Source organism: Hippocampus zosterae, chromosome 9 (assembly GCF_025434085.1).
Source record: "Hippocampus zosterae strain Florida chromosome 9, ASM2543408v3, whole genome shotgun sequence".
Taxonomy (NCBI): Eukaryota; Metazoa; Chordata; class Actinopteri; order Syngnathiformes; family Syngnathidae; genus Hippocampus; species Hippocampus zosterae.
In genome coordinates, this window is record NC_067459.1 from 14805450 (window position 1) to 14819812 (window position 14363).

At 41.6% G+C, this 14363-nt stretch overlaps 2 protein-coding genes across 2 annotated transcripts; both read left to right on the forward strand.

The window, feature by feature from the left end:
* The first annotated feature begins 1294 nt into the window (after positions 1 to 1294).
* Positions 1295 to 4813, forward strand: brk1 (BRICK1 subunit of SCAR/WAVE actin nucleating complex). The gene is made up of 3 exons (XM_052075522.1): positions 1295 to 1468; positions 1885 to 1967; positions 4299 to 4813. Exons 1-3 carry the CDS (start codon positions 1351 to 1353, stop codon positions 4323 to 4325), a joined length of 228 nt encoding a protein of 75 aa, XP_051931482.1. The 5' UTR covers positions 1295 to 1350; the 3' UTR covers positions 4326 to 4813.
* An 886-nt stretch (positions 4814 to 5699) lies between these two features.
* Positions 5700 to 13317, forward strand: rbm5 (RNA binding motif protein 5). Its single transcript, XM_052075457.1, has 25 exons — positions 5700 to 5787; positions 6028 to 6070; positions 6591 to 6771; positions 7774 to 7932; positions 8020 to 8089; positions 8493 to 8566; positions 9174 to 9257; positions 9521 to 9581; positions 9906 to 9971; positions 10059 to 10219; positions 10315 to 10412; positions 10495 to 10582; positions 10655 to 10723; positions 10880 to 10928; positions 11013 to 11113; positions 11188 to 11323; positions 11410 to 11501; positions 11595 to 11768; positions 11858 to 11998; positions 12074 to 12160; positions 12237 to 12413; positions 12502 to 12576; positions 12687 to 12787; positions 12875 to 13004; positions 13122 to 13317. The coding sequence occupies exons 1-25, from the start codon at positions 5706 to 5708 to the stop codon at positions 13245 to 13247; spliced, it is 2625 nt and encodes an 874-aa protein (XP_051931417.1). The 5' UTR covers positions 5700 to 5705; the 3' UTR covers positions 13248 to 13317.
* Positions 13318 to 14363: the final 1046 nt, after the last annotated feature.

Genomic DNA, 14363 nt, shown 5'->3' on the forward strand with positions numbered 1-14363 from the left:
CTATCCCCTTTAAAAAAAAGAATGAATTCCACTCCCGGAATAACAATGGCTACGAGAAATGACTCTCTTGGAAGGAGTACGTCGGAGTGTCCAAAAGAAAACCAAATACGGGAATAACCTGCAAACTCCAGAAGGCCAGAGCCCGTTTTCGAACACACAATTTCAGAGCTGGCAGATGCGTTCAACACTGGACTAATGTATTGCCTACTGCAATGTTATTTCTTAAAACCTCTTTTGTCAGTATCAATAAAGCATTATTCTAAGGCAGCATGTCCAAAGTCCGGCCCGCGGGCCAAATCCGGCCCGCGGTCGAATTTCATCCGGCCCTCGGCCCCTGTCATAAAATCAGTGCCGTCTGGCCCGCAGGTTGGGCGCAATGGAACACGTGTTGCATTGACTGAGGTCTCGTAGACTGGTGAGTGATGTTTCATAGAGTACTGCTTCCCTCTAGTGGCTAAATGAGTAATAGCATTCACTAAATGAGTAATAGCATTTAGAGACTAGAGGGCATCACTCACGAGTTAACAAGACATCACTCCGTGTTTATATTGACTGATATGTCATATTTCAAATGATCCTTGCAGTTGTGGATATGTGTATTGCTTGTTCATTTCCCTGTTGTTCGAGTCAAAGGTTTTGTGACTATTGAAAAGTCATGGTGATACATTTTATGTTTCAAATCAATCAATTTGCACTCAGGAGACTTCTGTTTAAGAAAAAGTCAAGTGAATAAGCAGTTGCATGTGATATACCCGTTTCAAATGAACCAAAAGAAATTCTTAAGATTGTTGAAATTAAAATAAAAATGGAAATGTGAAACAGACTGGCTTACTAAAATTTGTTGAACAATATTGTTGTTCAATGTAAAGAATGTCAGCCAAGGTCGGCCCCCGACATTTTACCACATAAAATCTGGCCCCCTTGGCAAAAAGTTTGGACACCCCTGATGTAAAGAATGTCAGCCAAGGTCGGCCCCCCGACATTTTACCACATAAAATCTGGCCCCCTTGGCAAAAAGTTTGGACACCCCTGTTCTTAAGGAATATGAAAATGTGATTGTTAATTTCAAGTAAAACATACTTGACAGCGGTTTCCGATATACAGTAGTACCTGCAGAATACCACTAGAAAAAAAGTGCAGTACTGTATTCATTGGTTTTATTCAAATCTACATCAAAGACTCTGACATTTTTTAGGATATAAAACTGCGTTTTATTAAGCCTATGTTGTATTTTACAGTTAAATACATAAATTGGCATTTGTCTAGCTTTTGCGTTGAATCTTCAGATCATTTCCGGTTTTACACAGCTGGACGCTAGCTTAACGCAAAGCGAAACTCGACTCGTCCAACATGGCCGGCCAGGAAGATCCAGTGCAGAGAGAAATTCACCAAGATTGGGCCAACCGGGAGTACATCGAAGTCATCACGAGCAGCATCAAGAAAATTACTGACTTCCTTAACTCTTTTGGTAAACATTTTCTTTCTACGGTGTATGATTTAGGTTCGAGTTTTCTGGCGTTTGGCTCGCAGGCTGGCGATGTCCTCCGCAGCCACTCCCAGATAGCATCTAGCTTGTGGGTTTATATTGTTTTCTTCACACAAGGCACAATGATGTCGAGCTGCATTGCAGCCTGATGAATAGTTTGCTTTTTGGACAATTCTCGCATTAAACAATACAGCATCCCCAAACTGGTGGTAATAAATTGCTTTCGAATTGCCTGTTGGTACCGCTGTTTCGCCACAGCTACCATCATATTTTGTTTGGCAAATAGACTGAATATGAACGTTCCATACACGTCTGTTCATGATGTTTAGACGTCTACTCTGGTGGTGAATATATCTTTAGAATACGCTGATGACTATGCGTTAATGTGTCTCTGTTAGACATGTCGTGTCGATCCCGCTTGGCTACCCTCAATGAGAAGTTGACAGCCTTGGAGAGGAGAATCGAATACATTGAAGCAAGAGTAAGTATGACGTGTTGGCGTTTGCGGTCTTGCACACGTGCCTCACACTGTTTACTACACTGGCGACACTGTAAATAAAAACGAATCGTGATTGAGTGAATATTGGAATTCCGGCACGAAGCTGAAAGCAACAGTCGCAGACTTGCCACGTTTTTTTTATTGGCAGCACTACCTCGTCTTTCTTGATTTCACCTTTAAATAAAATAAAATCAGACATACTATCTTTCTTTAATGTCAGACGTACTATTTTTCTTTAAACATGTTTTCATCCCGCCATAATCACAAGTAGCTGTCGTGTATATGCCCAGCCCCAAGGTACTGAAATGATACCCAAAGATCTCATTCGTTATTACTCCTATAATCTTAAAGTAAGGCTGCATTCATCTTCTGAACCGCTCTATCCTCACTAGGGTCGCGGGGGAGCTGGTGCCTATCCCAGCTGTCTCCGGGCAGTGGGCGGGGGACACCCCGAATTGCTTGCCAGCCAATCGCAGGGCGCACAGAGACGAACAACCATGCACGCCCTCACTCACACCTCGGGACAATTTAGAGTCCTCAATCAGTAAGGCTGCATTATATTAGAAAAACATGCAACATGCAGTATGGGTGTTACATTTTGCAATATCAGTGATATTGTCCTGCGATTGGCTAGCCACCACTTCAGAGTGCACTCTGCCTACTCCCCGTAGACAGCTGGGATAGACTCCAGCACGCCAGCGACCCTCGTAAGGATAAGCAGATTAGAAAATGGATGGATGGATGATATTGTCATATTTAACATGTACCTAAAGAAATTACATGTGTATCATCTAACGAAGAAAACAATTTTTTTCATTCAGGAAAAAAATGAAGTTCTTTAGTGTTGGTAAGACCCCCCATCTGATTGGTCAAAATTAGATTTAAGCATGCAATTTCATATTAATTTATTGCACATCTTTTGCATTCTGTGCTGCATGTGCCATTATTACAATGACAATGTTTTTTTCCAACATATTGTGCCTACTATGCATGGGTAGAAAATAAAAGCTCCATCCATCCGAGCCGCTTCAATAACAAAACGGTAGTCTCACAATTTAACAAAGAACAAAAAAACCCCACTTTACAGGCTTTAGTTTTCTTCCTCATAATTGTTTTCTTCTCCATCCAGTGTTCGTGGGTCTAACGATGACAGAACTCGGTCAACTTTGCACTCATAGAACTCTCTCCCCATACAGTGTTTTGGGTGTTTATCCGTGTCAATATGAGCTTTGAGCTCTCCGACCAGCACCTTTTTCGGACACAAAAACATTTTCCTGCGAGCTTTGCACACTGTTCCCTTTATCCTGTTGTTTCAAAGTGGTTAAGTGGTTAACAGCGGATGCTGTTGTCCTCGTTTTATTTCAAGTACAGTGGAACGAACCTCTGTGTGATTCAGCTCTTCCCAAAAAGTCTGTGTGAAACCAACTTGTAAAAAAAAATAGAACTCATATTTCCCCTACGAAATAATGTAAATCTGAGTAATCTGTTCCAGACACCTAAAAAGATTACAAAACTATACATTTGAGAAGATGACTATAGTTTTACATTAAGTGCACCATGTTGAGGCAATTTAAAAGACAAAGAAAATGGAGAAATGAATATTAAACCACCACATTAAAACAATTTAAATTACAAAGAAAAGGAGAAATGAACATTAAACATCACACTTAGATTTATGGATTTCTGACACGAGCAGTTACGATCTCGCCAGTGATCAGCAAACTAGTATCCGTTTAGCATTCCGCTCTGTTCACAGTAGACCCGATAGACAATAGAAGCAAAGACGAACACTAAAACACAAGCCTTTCAACAGCCAGAAACAAAGGGATAAATATAACATGAGGGATGCCTGAGTTCCAGAAAAGGGTGGGTTACTCAAATCAGCATTGCTGTGTGCCATTTTGCACTAGCACTTTACACCAGGTATAATTTCAAGTTCAAGTAAATTTCCCCAGTGTGGGACAAATAAAGGATGTCTTAAGTTCAGGTCAACTTTAACGTCAAATGAGTATACAGTATATAAGTGTGTATTGCACTGTTTGCTTGTAACATGATGAGGTCCCAATAAATATGGCAGCCGTGTATAACCTCGAAGAGTAAACAGTGTCGTATAAGCCCTGAAAAAAAGATAATTTTCCGATGGCAAAACAAACGGAACCTTGAATATTATGTGCACAGTGTGGCCCCGCGAGTATTCAATTTTAGCCTTTTTCTTTTTTGTGTATGTGTGTGCCAGCCGCTAGCGATTTTCTTTTTGTAACTTTTAAATGTGCCATACTCCTGGTATATATTCATATATTTATGTTTTTACAGGTAACAAAAGGCGAGACCTTGACTTAAACATCGCCATGGAAAATTGCACTATCCCAATGCTATCCTTCCATCTCCAAGGAGCCCACTTCTTTTTATTTTTTTTTATTTTTTTTAGTTTGCGTGATGAATTCCACTCTCCTTTTTTGATGCTAATGTTTAAATTGTATCACTAGTTTTGCTGGTTTTATATGATGCCACCACCGTGTGTGTAGTATACAGGAAATGGCCATCTGAGTGTGTTACTTGGGCCTGGTATTTTTAAGAAACAAAATAACCATCAAAAACTTTGCTTATAACATTTTGGGGACTTTGGTACTAGTGTGGTAACAGAAGGTCACGTTGGACCACTTTACATAATGTTGATGATACAATACAGAATTGATGAGTGGGGACCATCCTTTTGTGCCAAGTCTTGTGTGGTCTTGTAATAAGAACTGTGTGTACAGTGCACTCTTTGCTCCTATGTCATTTAAATGCTGTAATAAAATATGAGAAAATCCCAATTGAAAATGAAACCAAGATTGAATTATTTATTTTGGGGGCGCTGGCTCTTGTCATTAATTTGTTTGATTTTTGTAATACAACCCTCCCTATACCTCCATTGCCTACTGTATAATACTTTACAGTTTCATACTGCTGTGAACTTTGGCCAAAATATGCTTTAATATAAAGTGAATAGTATGTGAAAAGTGTTTAATAATCACGAAGACATGTGAACGGTGTTTGTGACAGCTATTTCTGCATGAATTGGATTATAGTTTCCCTTTTTATTTGGTCTGATCAAGATCTAATTTGAGGCTGCTGCCACTTACCGGTAGTTATATTTTTAAACTCCTTACATTTACCCACCCAACCCTCCTCAAAAAAACTTTGTGCTCATTTGAACTCTTCCCTATTAAACAGGCAGTTAAGATTTTTAATTATCAGGAACAGCATACTTGTCTCCCCAGGGAAACAAGTTGTAGGGCACAAACAAAGTTTTATTGACTGGTTTCATGAAATGACTGAACATATTTACATTTCACCTTGGAAATGAAATAGCCTCTGCGATGTCCAAACGTACTTTTGCCCCTGGTTGGGAATCACTGTATACCATGGGATATTTAACGCAAAAAATGTGTGTGTGTGTGTGTTATTTAGAAGCCAATCTCAAAAGATGTGCCCGAATTAAGTCTCTTAAAAACACGTAAACAATATGTCAATTGTAATGTATTTCTGAATAGTATTTGTTATATCTTATCACCTCATCATATAAGGTGAAAATTGAATATAAATTATAACGATGTCTTGGAGGACTTATCCTTCGCCCAAACCTCCTGTAAGGCAAAATCGGGGGGATACTAAATAACTGATGATGCAGTGAAACCCCGATGCATCTTGGGAAGAAGAAAGCGTCGTCGTTCTTTTATGAGAGACGTCCTTCATTGTAGCTGCCTCAACGATTTCGAAAATATACAAATAACTAAGGAGCATTTGCAATACCACACTGGTGAGTCTCTGCACAATGAAAATGTCAACGTGGCGCTGTTCATTTATTCCAGTTCGCCTAGTTAAAATTAAATTCAAATGTTTGAAATCACGGAGCTTCAAATGAGTCCACTTGAGCTGTGTTGTGCGGCCATCGTGTTTGAGCCATTCAGTTGCCCCATTTTGCCTTTGTGAATGCATGTCCTGTGGTTGTTTTTTTTTCTGAACATTTGTATCAGCTTTTTTAATGCTCATTTTCTAGAGGTCGTGTGGAAACAGTCGAGACAGATGGGAGCAGATAAGAGGTGAGTTGCAGCTACATGATCGCAGTTAATTCTTAGGTCTGGGGTCAACAAACTATTGAAACTGAGAGCTGCTTCTGGGACACTGATTAATACGAAGGCCTAACCGTTTTCTACATACTTTTGGAATAGCACTTGCACAGACTATGCTATTAACAGTGGCAGTTGTCAGTATGAGGACCCCGATCCTATCAGCGGTACCTAAACAATGGTCTACATTTATTCAACAAGATGGGAGGCAAAAATATGCGTTTCTTTTTCAAATGATCACTTCTACGAAATTCCGAGGAAATCACAATTTGCGAAATTTTACGAAAAGCTCACCAGTGGCAGAGCTTTTCGTCCTTGAATTTATTTGCGCTGCCTGACGCTGTTCGCCATTGATATGTAGAGCTGAACAGCCATATTTCATAAATAGTCATATTTGAACATCATAAGTGGATCTGGATAAATGGAACAATCTGATTGTAGCGGATGTTATTTTGGCACACTTGACCGGTATTTGCAATCGCCTGTTGAATAGGATAAGTCGGACTGAACGGAGCGGCAGGTATGGATCTGACGCGCCCCGTGAAGCTTCTGATTGGCGCGACAGACGAGAAAGAGATCAAGAACGTGATCGCCGTTGGTCTGATGAGAGACGTGGTGAGCGCAATGAAGGAGAGCGAGATAGAGATCGCCGAGGATCCAGAGACAGTCCAGAGGTGATGACAGTACAGTGATACACTACACTTGTTACATAGGGCTGGTCGGAAATGCGTTGCAGTGGAGCGTAAGCAGATTTAAACAGCAAAATACCAGGCGACTTACTAAGCGACCAGAGAAAACTAAATAAGCATAAAGAAAGATACACAGCCAAATGGAAAGCTGAAATTAAGTTGGACGTTCCACCTACGTCACCTACATTCATCCAAAAACAGGTGCCAGAAATGGCCGTTTCTAAATGCAGAAGCCAGGCTACATTTGTGTTGTTGTGATTTTTATTTGACAGATAAATGAGAAATCGCCCGCTGGTGATGGCGTGAGCGAGGCAATCCAAGAATTATTAAAACAATGTTACAAAATAAATACAAAAAAGTGATCAAAAGAGTTCTCTGGTGAATTAATCTTTATAATGACAATCTGACATACCAGTTAATTTGTATTTTTCCAGAAAAGCACATTTACTTGAATTAGTATGTTAAAATCAACTAATGAATTAAAAAAGCAAGGCATAATAAGAAATACTTGAATTAAGTTATCTCTGTTATATGGAAGACAACTTTTTCAGTTAGGAACTGTAGTTCTCTTTTCACCCCAGGCACCCATTATATTTATTTTTAACCAGACTTTGATTATTGAAATGTGTGGTTTCTTTGGCCTTTTTGAATTGATGGATAGTTTACATTTTATATTGCACTTCAATGTCCAACTGGGTACTGAAGTTGTCTCTATAACTTCTTCATGCATCATATCAGCTGCAAGCTTGTACCTTTTGACTGCATTGTCCCTGTCAAATCAAGTTATTAAATTATTATTTATGTTAAAAAAAATTGTGGTGATGTACTGTGTAGGGTAGCAATTGATATAGTGATGTGAATTTTGGGCACCCAATCCTCGGTAAAACTATGTACGCATGTATATCCCATGATGTTTCACTGTGTGTCACATTCCAATTGTCGAATGATGCGACTGGAACTGATGCATTGGCCTTGTATGTGTTCTAGCCAAGAGAGCGGAAAAGACGCAACAGCGACAGATCGGAAGATGGCTATCACTCTGATGGCGACTACTCGGATCAAGATTACAGAAGAGAACCAGGAGATGAAAAGAGGAGCAAGACCATCATGCTATGGGGTCTTTCCTCTCACGTCACAGAGGAAGATGTGTGTTTATTTTATTTATTTATTTTTTTGGTGTGGAAGGAAGCCTTTTCGGATTGTAATGATCTGACCCTTTTGTGCATCACGCAGATATGTTTTGCCATTGATCAACTGGAGGGTCCCCAGCCTGCCGATGTCAGACTGATGAAAAAGAAGACAGGTGAGACTGGGATACGTGACGGACCTCGACTTTCCTCTAGCCTTTGACCCATAGGGCAAATCTGCTTCCAGTCAGACCCATTTACCCAGAACATGGTTCGATAAGTTCTTGAAAACAAACTCAAATGATGCTTTTCAAGTGTCATCCTTAGGATTCCTGTATAGGTAAGAAGAGCAGTAGGTACAGGTTTGTTACGTAGCCTGGCGTGCGCAAGGGTTTCAGTGGTATTGGGCAATGTTTTCCTTCCTCCTTTTCGTTTTACTGTGGTAAAACTCATAAGGATTGGCCTGTTGTTTACCGAGCAAGGCCTGGGTCGCGAAGCAGTTTGTGGAACAGTTTTTATAATATGCCCATGGACTCTTAACTAACACGCCTCCCGTCTATATTTGAATGCTGTCTCTAGGTATAAGCCGTGGTTTCGCCTTCGTGGACTTTTATCACTTGCAAGATGCTACCCGATGGATGGAGACCAATCAGGTTGCTTCACAATCGCCAAGTCTAGTGTTAATCTTGGAGATCGAGGCAAAATTACCCCAAAGGCAACCTAAATGCTTTGAGCCGAAAGTTTTTTTATGCCCATGATGTGAATTTTTTCCCCCTGGATGATACTGTATTTTGAGGTAGTATATTGTAATACCAGTACTATGCTGCCAATTTCTTTAGACTTGTGAGGCCTTTTTTAAATATACAGTACTCTTAATACACAGTTTACGCTGGCATTACTGATCAGACTTGGATAGCCCCATGCAAAAAAAAACAAACTTTAATCCATGGGGGATTTTTATTTTTTTTTGGTTGTCATTTTGCCAACATTTTTGTGGGGAGCTCATCTGTGGTTTTCCAGAACGCAGTCAGACTTGTCTTTTAGGGTCACGTAATACACTTTACTCCTGCTCACCTCGAGCACTTGGGTCCCAAACACTTAAGATCCTTCTACACATCACATACATCACGTCTGTCTTTAACAAAGGATACATTCCGGGGGTCCCTCCCCCCTCCTCTCCCCTTCCAAAATGGTTGCTCTGTTGAGTTGAGATCAACACACGCCACAAACAATCGGGTAACATTTCTATTCTTCTTTCAGAAACGTCTGGCCATCCAAGGGAAAAATGTGGACATGCACTACAGTCATCCCAGACACAACTACGGCGACTGGCTCTGCAATACTGTAAGTTGATGCGCGGTCTTGAGTTCACTTTGAAAAACTACCACACTCTCCATGCATGAAGATAGGTCATCAAGTTTCATATAGCGCCAGTCCTTTTTGTCTCATTTAGCTGTATATTTTCATAAGTCCGAGAGGCTATGTGGTATCCCAGGTAAGTCGGATGTGCTGCACCAATACAGACTTCAGCTTGTCTCAGGCAGCACTGTGCAGGAGGGCATTGTGCAGGGTGTATAATAAAAATGATGTTGAACGGTTACTTGCAGTGTGGCCTGTACAATTTCCGGAGGCGGCTGAAGTGCTTCAGGTGTTCAGCAGCTAAAGTCGGTAAGTAGTTAAATCAACAGGAGGCCACCGACTCCCCAACAATGCAAGCAGGCTGTGGCAACAATGTTGGGATGCAGCCCAGTGTTTATTTTGGGGACTTCTAGAAGCCGTTTAAGATGGACAATTGTTCCGTCCCGCTTTTACATTTGACTCGGCTCAGATGGGAGGCAGAGCATGCACTTCAGAGAAAATCCCGCTCAATTGGCTGAATTACAAACCTTGGTATTATCTCGAAAGACCTCTGAGAGGGTTTTAGTGATGGTCCTTTGTGTTGACTGACCTAAAAGTCACATTTATGCACCAAGTTTGTCTTTTTCTCCACAGAATGTGAGACGAGCAGTAATGCTGACGTCAATGAATCTCAGCCCGGTGGTGACTTCTGTGGGGACAGTATGGGCGTTTAATTTTACAAATATATTGCACCACTTCATTTGGAACAGAAGGACATGTGTTTGATTTGCTCTTTCTCATTCACAGCAATCATCCTTAGAAATATTGCTCCCCAGAGCACTGTGGAAGGCATCATGACCGTCCTGGCACCATATGCTAATCTTTCACCGAGCAACATTCGCTTAATCAAGGACAAACAGACGGGCCAGAACAGAGGCTTTGCCTTTGTTCAACTGTCTTCTCCTCTGGTAAAACCATTTTCTTTTTTGATGACACTTTCCCTCTCAATGACCATATTGTTGGAATATCAATCAGTACATTTCTACCGTATTTTTGGTCACAGGAGGCCTCTCAGCTGCTAACCATCTTACAAGGACTGCAGCCTGGTCTCAAACTGGATGGGAAAACAATTGGAGTCGATTATGCCAAGAGTGCTCGAAAGTGTGTCCAACTTCCTTGCTATGCGACTGATAAATGGATGTATATTGAGTGGGCGGTAATTGTTCTTTAATTGTAACTCTAGGGACCTGCTACTCCCCGATGGGAATCGTGTCAGTGCCTTTTCTGTTGCTAGCACAGCTATTGCTGCAGCTCAGTGGTCCTCAAGTCAGGTAAAAGCGTTGCCTTTTTTTCTTCCTTTTTAAATCGATCTCTGCAGATTTCTGATTGTGTTTCTTTTCCAGCCACAGCCGAACGTCGAAGGAGTTTCCGAGTACAGCCTCTTGCACGAAGGCTACACTCCAATGTCACAGGTTAGTAGAAGAGAAGAGGTCGCCAGTAGCGAACTGGCTACTGTAAATCCAGTAAATGCATCTCTAGTTCCATCTAGTGGCAGAGCAGCATATGGCCCCAAGAGCCATTTCATCACTTGTAGTGTGATTTACTGACCCTTTTTGCATTCTTTTCAGCCATACTATCATCAAGCCAGCACCTCACAGGAGAATGGGATTCTTGGAGGTATGAAACGCTGAACTTATCATCATCATCATCATGTCTCTCTGCCCTGTAGTAGTTGCCAACATTTTATCGACATAATTACAGCTGCCCCTAATATGAAGCTTGTTCCAACTGCTGCTGGGGTAGTTCTCTCCACTCCCGTGCAAGTCTACCAGCCCCATATAATTGGTCAGCCTGCTATTCAGGTATTGTGGTTGTTTGTACTGCTCATCGAGTGAACAGTGTTCCAGAGGTGAAATGACAAATGCATTGCTTACAGGCATTGCAGCTGGCTCAGCAGTTGGAAGCCAAATCTCAGGCAGGACATTTCCCAGGTGCCGATGCTGTGACTGCTGCCCCGGTAGCGGCTGCGGCCACAGCTACGACCTCGGGACAAAAGACGGACGCCGCCACTGGTATCAACATTTTGCGATTGTTACCATCTTCAGCTGACTACTTTCCTGTTGTTGTTTCGATTGATAATGCCTTTTAATTGACGCAGTTGTTCCGGATACATCGACTTATCAATATGATGAATCATCTGGCTATTATTATGACCCTCAGACTAGCTACTACTACGACCCAAACACGCACGTAAGCAGCACACAATTACAAAAGTGCATCTGTCACGATCAGTGTTGGGTCATTATCTGGCGTTTCTCACTTTGATTGTTTTCCCCTCCTCAGTATTACTACAACTCTCAGACTCAACAATATCTTTATTGGGATGGTGAGAAGCAGACATACGTCCCCGTGTCAGTCGATGCGAATGCTGCCCCGGCTCCACCCGCAGCAAACGCGAAAGAACCCCGTGAAGGCAAGGAGAAAAAGGAAAAGCCCAAGAGCAAAACTGCCCAACAGGTAACATGTTTGTCCTACAGCAGCACAGTGACTGCAATTGGGTTTTTTTTCTGTCAATGTTCTCTTTTGACACAATGATTTGTTTCCAGATTGCCAAAGATATGGAACGCTGGGCTAAAAGTCTTAATAAGCAAAAGGAAAACTTCAGGAGCAGCTTCCAGCCAATCAGTCAAGAGGAAAAGAAGGAGGCTGCTGCTGCTGATGCTGGCTTCACACTTTTTGAGAAGAAGGTACCGCAGTATATTTATTAACTTCTGTTATGTTACTCTTTGCTATTCTCTAAGTGGATATTACTAAATTTTCAGCAAGCCGGTGTACTAGACAGAATCATTCCCGAGATGATAAATATTCCTGAAGAGGACGCGGCCACCAGCTCCTCCAACACTTCCAAGGTTAGTCTTTCTCTCACTTTGGAGTTGATCAAATGAGTGTTTCAATTAGAGTGTAAAAAGTGATTTGTTCTGTTAGTGTGGCCTTGTGGCAGCCTACAGCGGAGACAGTGACCCCGAGGAGGCAGCCGACGGTGGAGAGGGAGGCCAGGACAAGTTGACCGACTGGAAGAAGCTCGCCTGCTTATTGTGTAGGAGGCAGTTTCCCAATAAAGAAGGTTTAATACGTCATCAGCAGCTGTCTGACCTCCACAAGGTAAATTTTATTGATTCATTCATGTATTTATTTACTTACCCTGATTAACAACGTCAACCTATTGCTCACATCACATGTTCCTTCCCAGAAAAACCTGGAAGTTATGCGACGATCCCAAATGAGTGAAGCCGAGCTGGAGGAATTGGAGAGAAGAGAAACTGAGGTTTGCCTTCAGGCTTTTAATGCTTTTAGGTTTTTTTCCAAGTAGCACATTTGCTTCGCTTTATAGCCAATGTTTACAAAAAGACTCATAGTAATTATTTGTGTGTATAGTTGAAGTACAGAGACAGAGCAGCCGAGAGACGAGAAAAATACGGCATCCCTGAACCTCCTGTCCCCAAAAAGAAGAAATTCAGTCAGCCAACACCAGCTGTGTAAGAATTTTTTTTTCATAACTTTTAACACTGTTGTTTACTTGTGCGTTGTAATTACATTCTAATCTGTTTCTTCCTCTCCTGCAGTAACTACGAGCAGCCTACCAAAGATGGCCTCAACAGTGACAATATTGGCAACAAAATGTTGCAAGCTATGGGCTGGAAGGAGGGCAAAGGCCTCGGTCGCAATCAGCAGGGCATCACTGCACCCATTCAGGTGTTTAGGACGGACGGGTTGCTGTGTAGACCATCAACTAGCTATATTGAAATTACAAATAGGGAGATTTTATACTGACACACTTGATTTTGTTCTCCTCCCTTCTCATTCTTGCAGGCCCAGCTAAGAACCAAAGGAGCCGGACTTGGGACTAAAGGCAGCAACTACACCCTCTCTGCATCGGACACGTACAAAGATGCAGTCCGCAAAGCCATGTTTGCTCGCTTTACTGAGCTGGAGTGAACGAGATGAACAGTGAAAGTGCTACAACACCTCCAGCGTCATTACTACTAGCCACCATGTCAAAAAAGAATTTCACATGTAGGCATATTAAATAAGTAAATATAATTTATGTTGTACATATGCACAGTCAAAGTAAATCCTGTACATATTTTCTTTTTCTGTGTGGAATAGGATATTCCTTAGTACATCAGAGATTGTACAGTTTATACAAAAGGTTTTGTCTGTTTACAGCAAATAAACTACATAAAAACCCCGGCTTGTCCCTTAAAAAAGAAATCATCAGTCACACGTTTACCTGGTGTGCAAATTATGTATAATTTAACTGCAGTGAGCATGCCAATTGTACATATCCAAAGGCTCATCTTGGTTTTGAACAGAAAAATAAGCTTCCGCTGCTTTGCTGACAGTCAAAATGAATAGTGTAAATGTATTAGGGTGCTTGTCATGCGCCATAAATGCCTCTGCCTTTGCAATGTCGTGTTGGGTCAAATCCTCAACTCAATTTTCTGGGTATGAATAACCCAGCAATGGCTTAGTCCTGGGTTTGCTATTTCAACTCCCAAATTTTTTGCTGTAGAAACATTTTAGAGTTTCTAAATGATGCACTATACAACAATATGATTAAAAATGCTATTCTTGAGTTCCTAAGCATGTCCACTGAAATATGGGATTGAAAAAAAATTCTGCTCTGGATGTTGAAGTTGTGCTTATTTAGCGTTGGCAGTGAACCTCAAAAGTGGTAAGAGTACCACTGTACTTTTTTTTTTGTGGAATGTGATTCTTTTAACCCTGTCCCCCAAAGTATTAACCATACATCCAGTTTCCGATCTGTCCTCACAAGGGTCGCAGGGGGTATTGGAGCCATTCCCAACCGTGTTCGACAGTAGGGGGACACCAGACAATTGCAGGGCACACAGACACCAAAAGCATCCGCGCTCGCATTCACACCTAGGAACAATTTAGACACGCCTAGGAATAAGTGTTCAATCAGCCTGCCGTGCATGTTTTTGGAATGTGGGAGGAAACTGGAGTACCCAGAGAAAACGTATACAGGCCTGAGAACATCCAAATTCCACACAACTCGAACTCATGACCTCTGCACTGTGAGGTACATGT

Coding starts and splice junctions, on each gene's coding strand:
- brk1 (XM_052075522.1), top strand. CDS start 1,351: ATGGCCGGCCAGGAAGATCCAGTGCAGAGAGAAATTCACCAAGATTGG. Junction 1,469..1,884: donor TGACTTCCTTAACTCTTTTG/GTAAACATTTTC, acceptor TGTCTCTGTTAG/ACATGTCGTGTCGATCCCGC. Junction 1,968..4,298: donor TCGAATACATTGAAGCAAGA/GTAAGTATGACG, acceptor ATGTTTTTACAG/GTAACAAAAGGCGAGACCTT.
- rbm5 (XM_052075457.1), top strand. CDS start 5,706: ATGAGAGACGTCCTTCATTGTAGCTGCCTCAACGATTTCGAAAATATA. Junction 9,972..10,058: donor TGGTGACTTCTGTGGGGACA/GTATGGGCGTTT, acceptor TCTCATTCACAG/CAATCATCCTTAGAAATATT. Junction 10,220..10,314: donor TTCAACTGTCTTCTCCTCTG/GTAAAACCATTT, acceptor TTTTGGTCACAG/GAGGCCTCTCAGCTGCTAAC.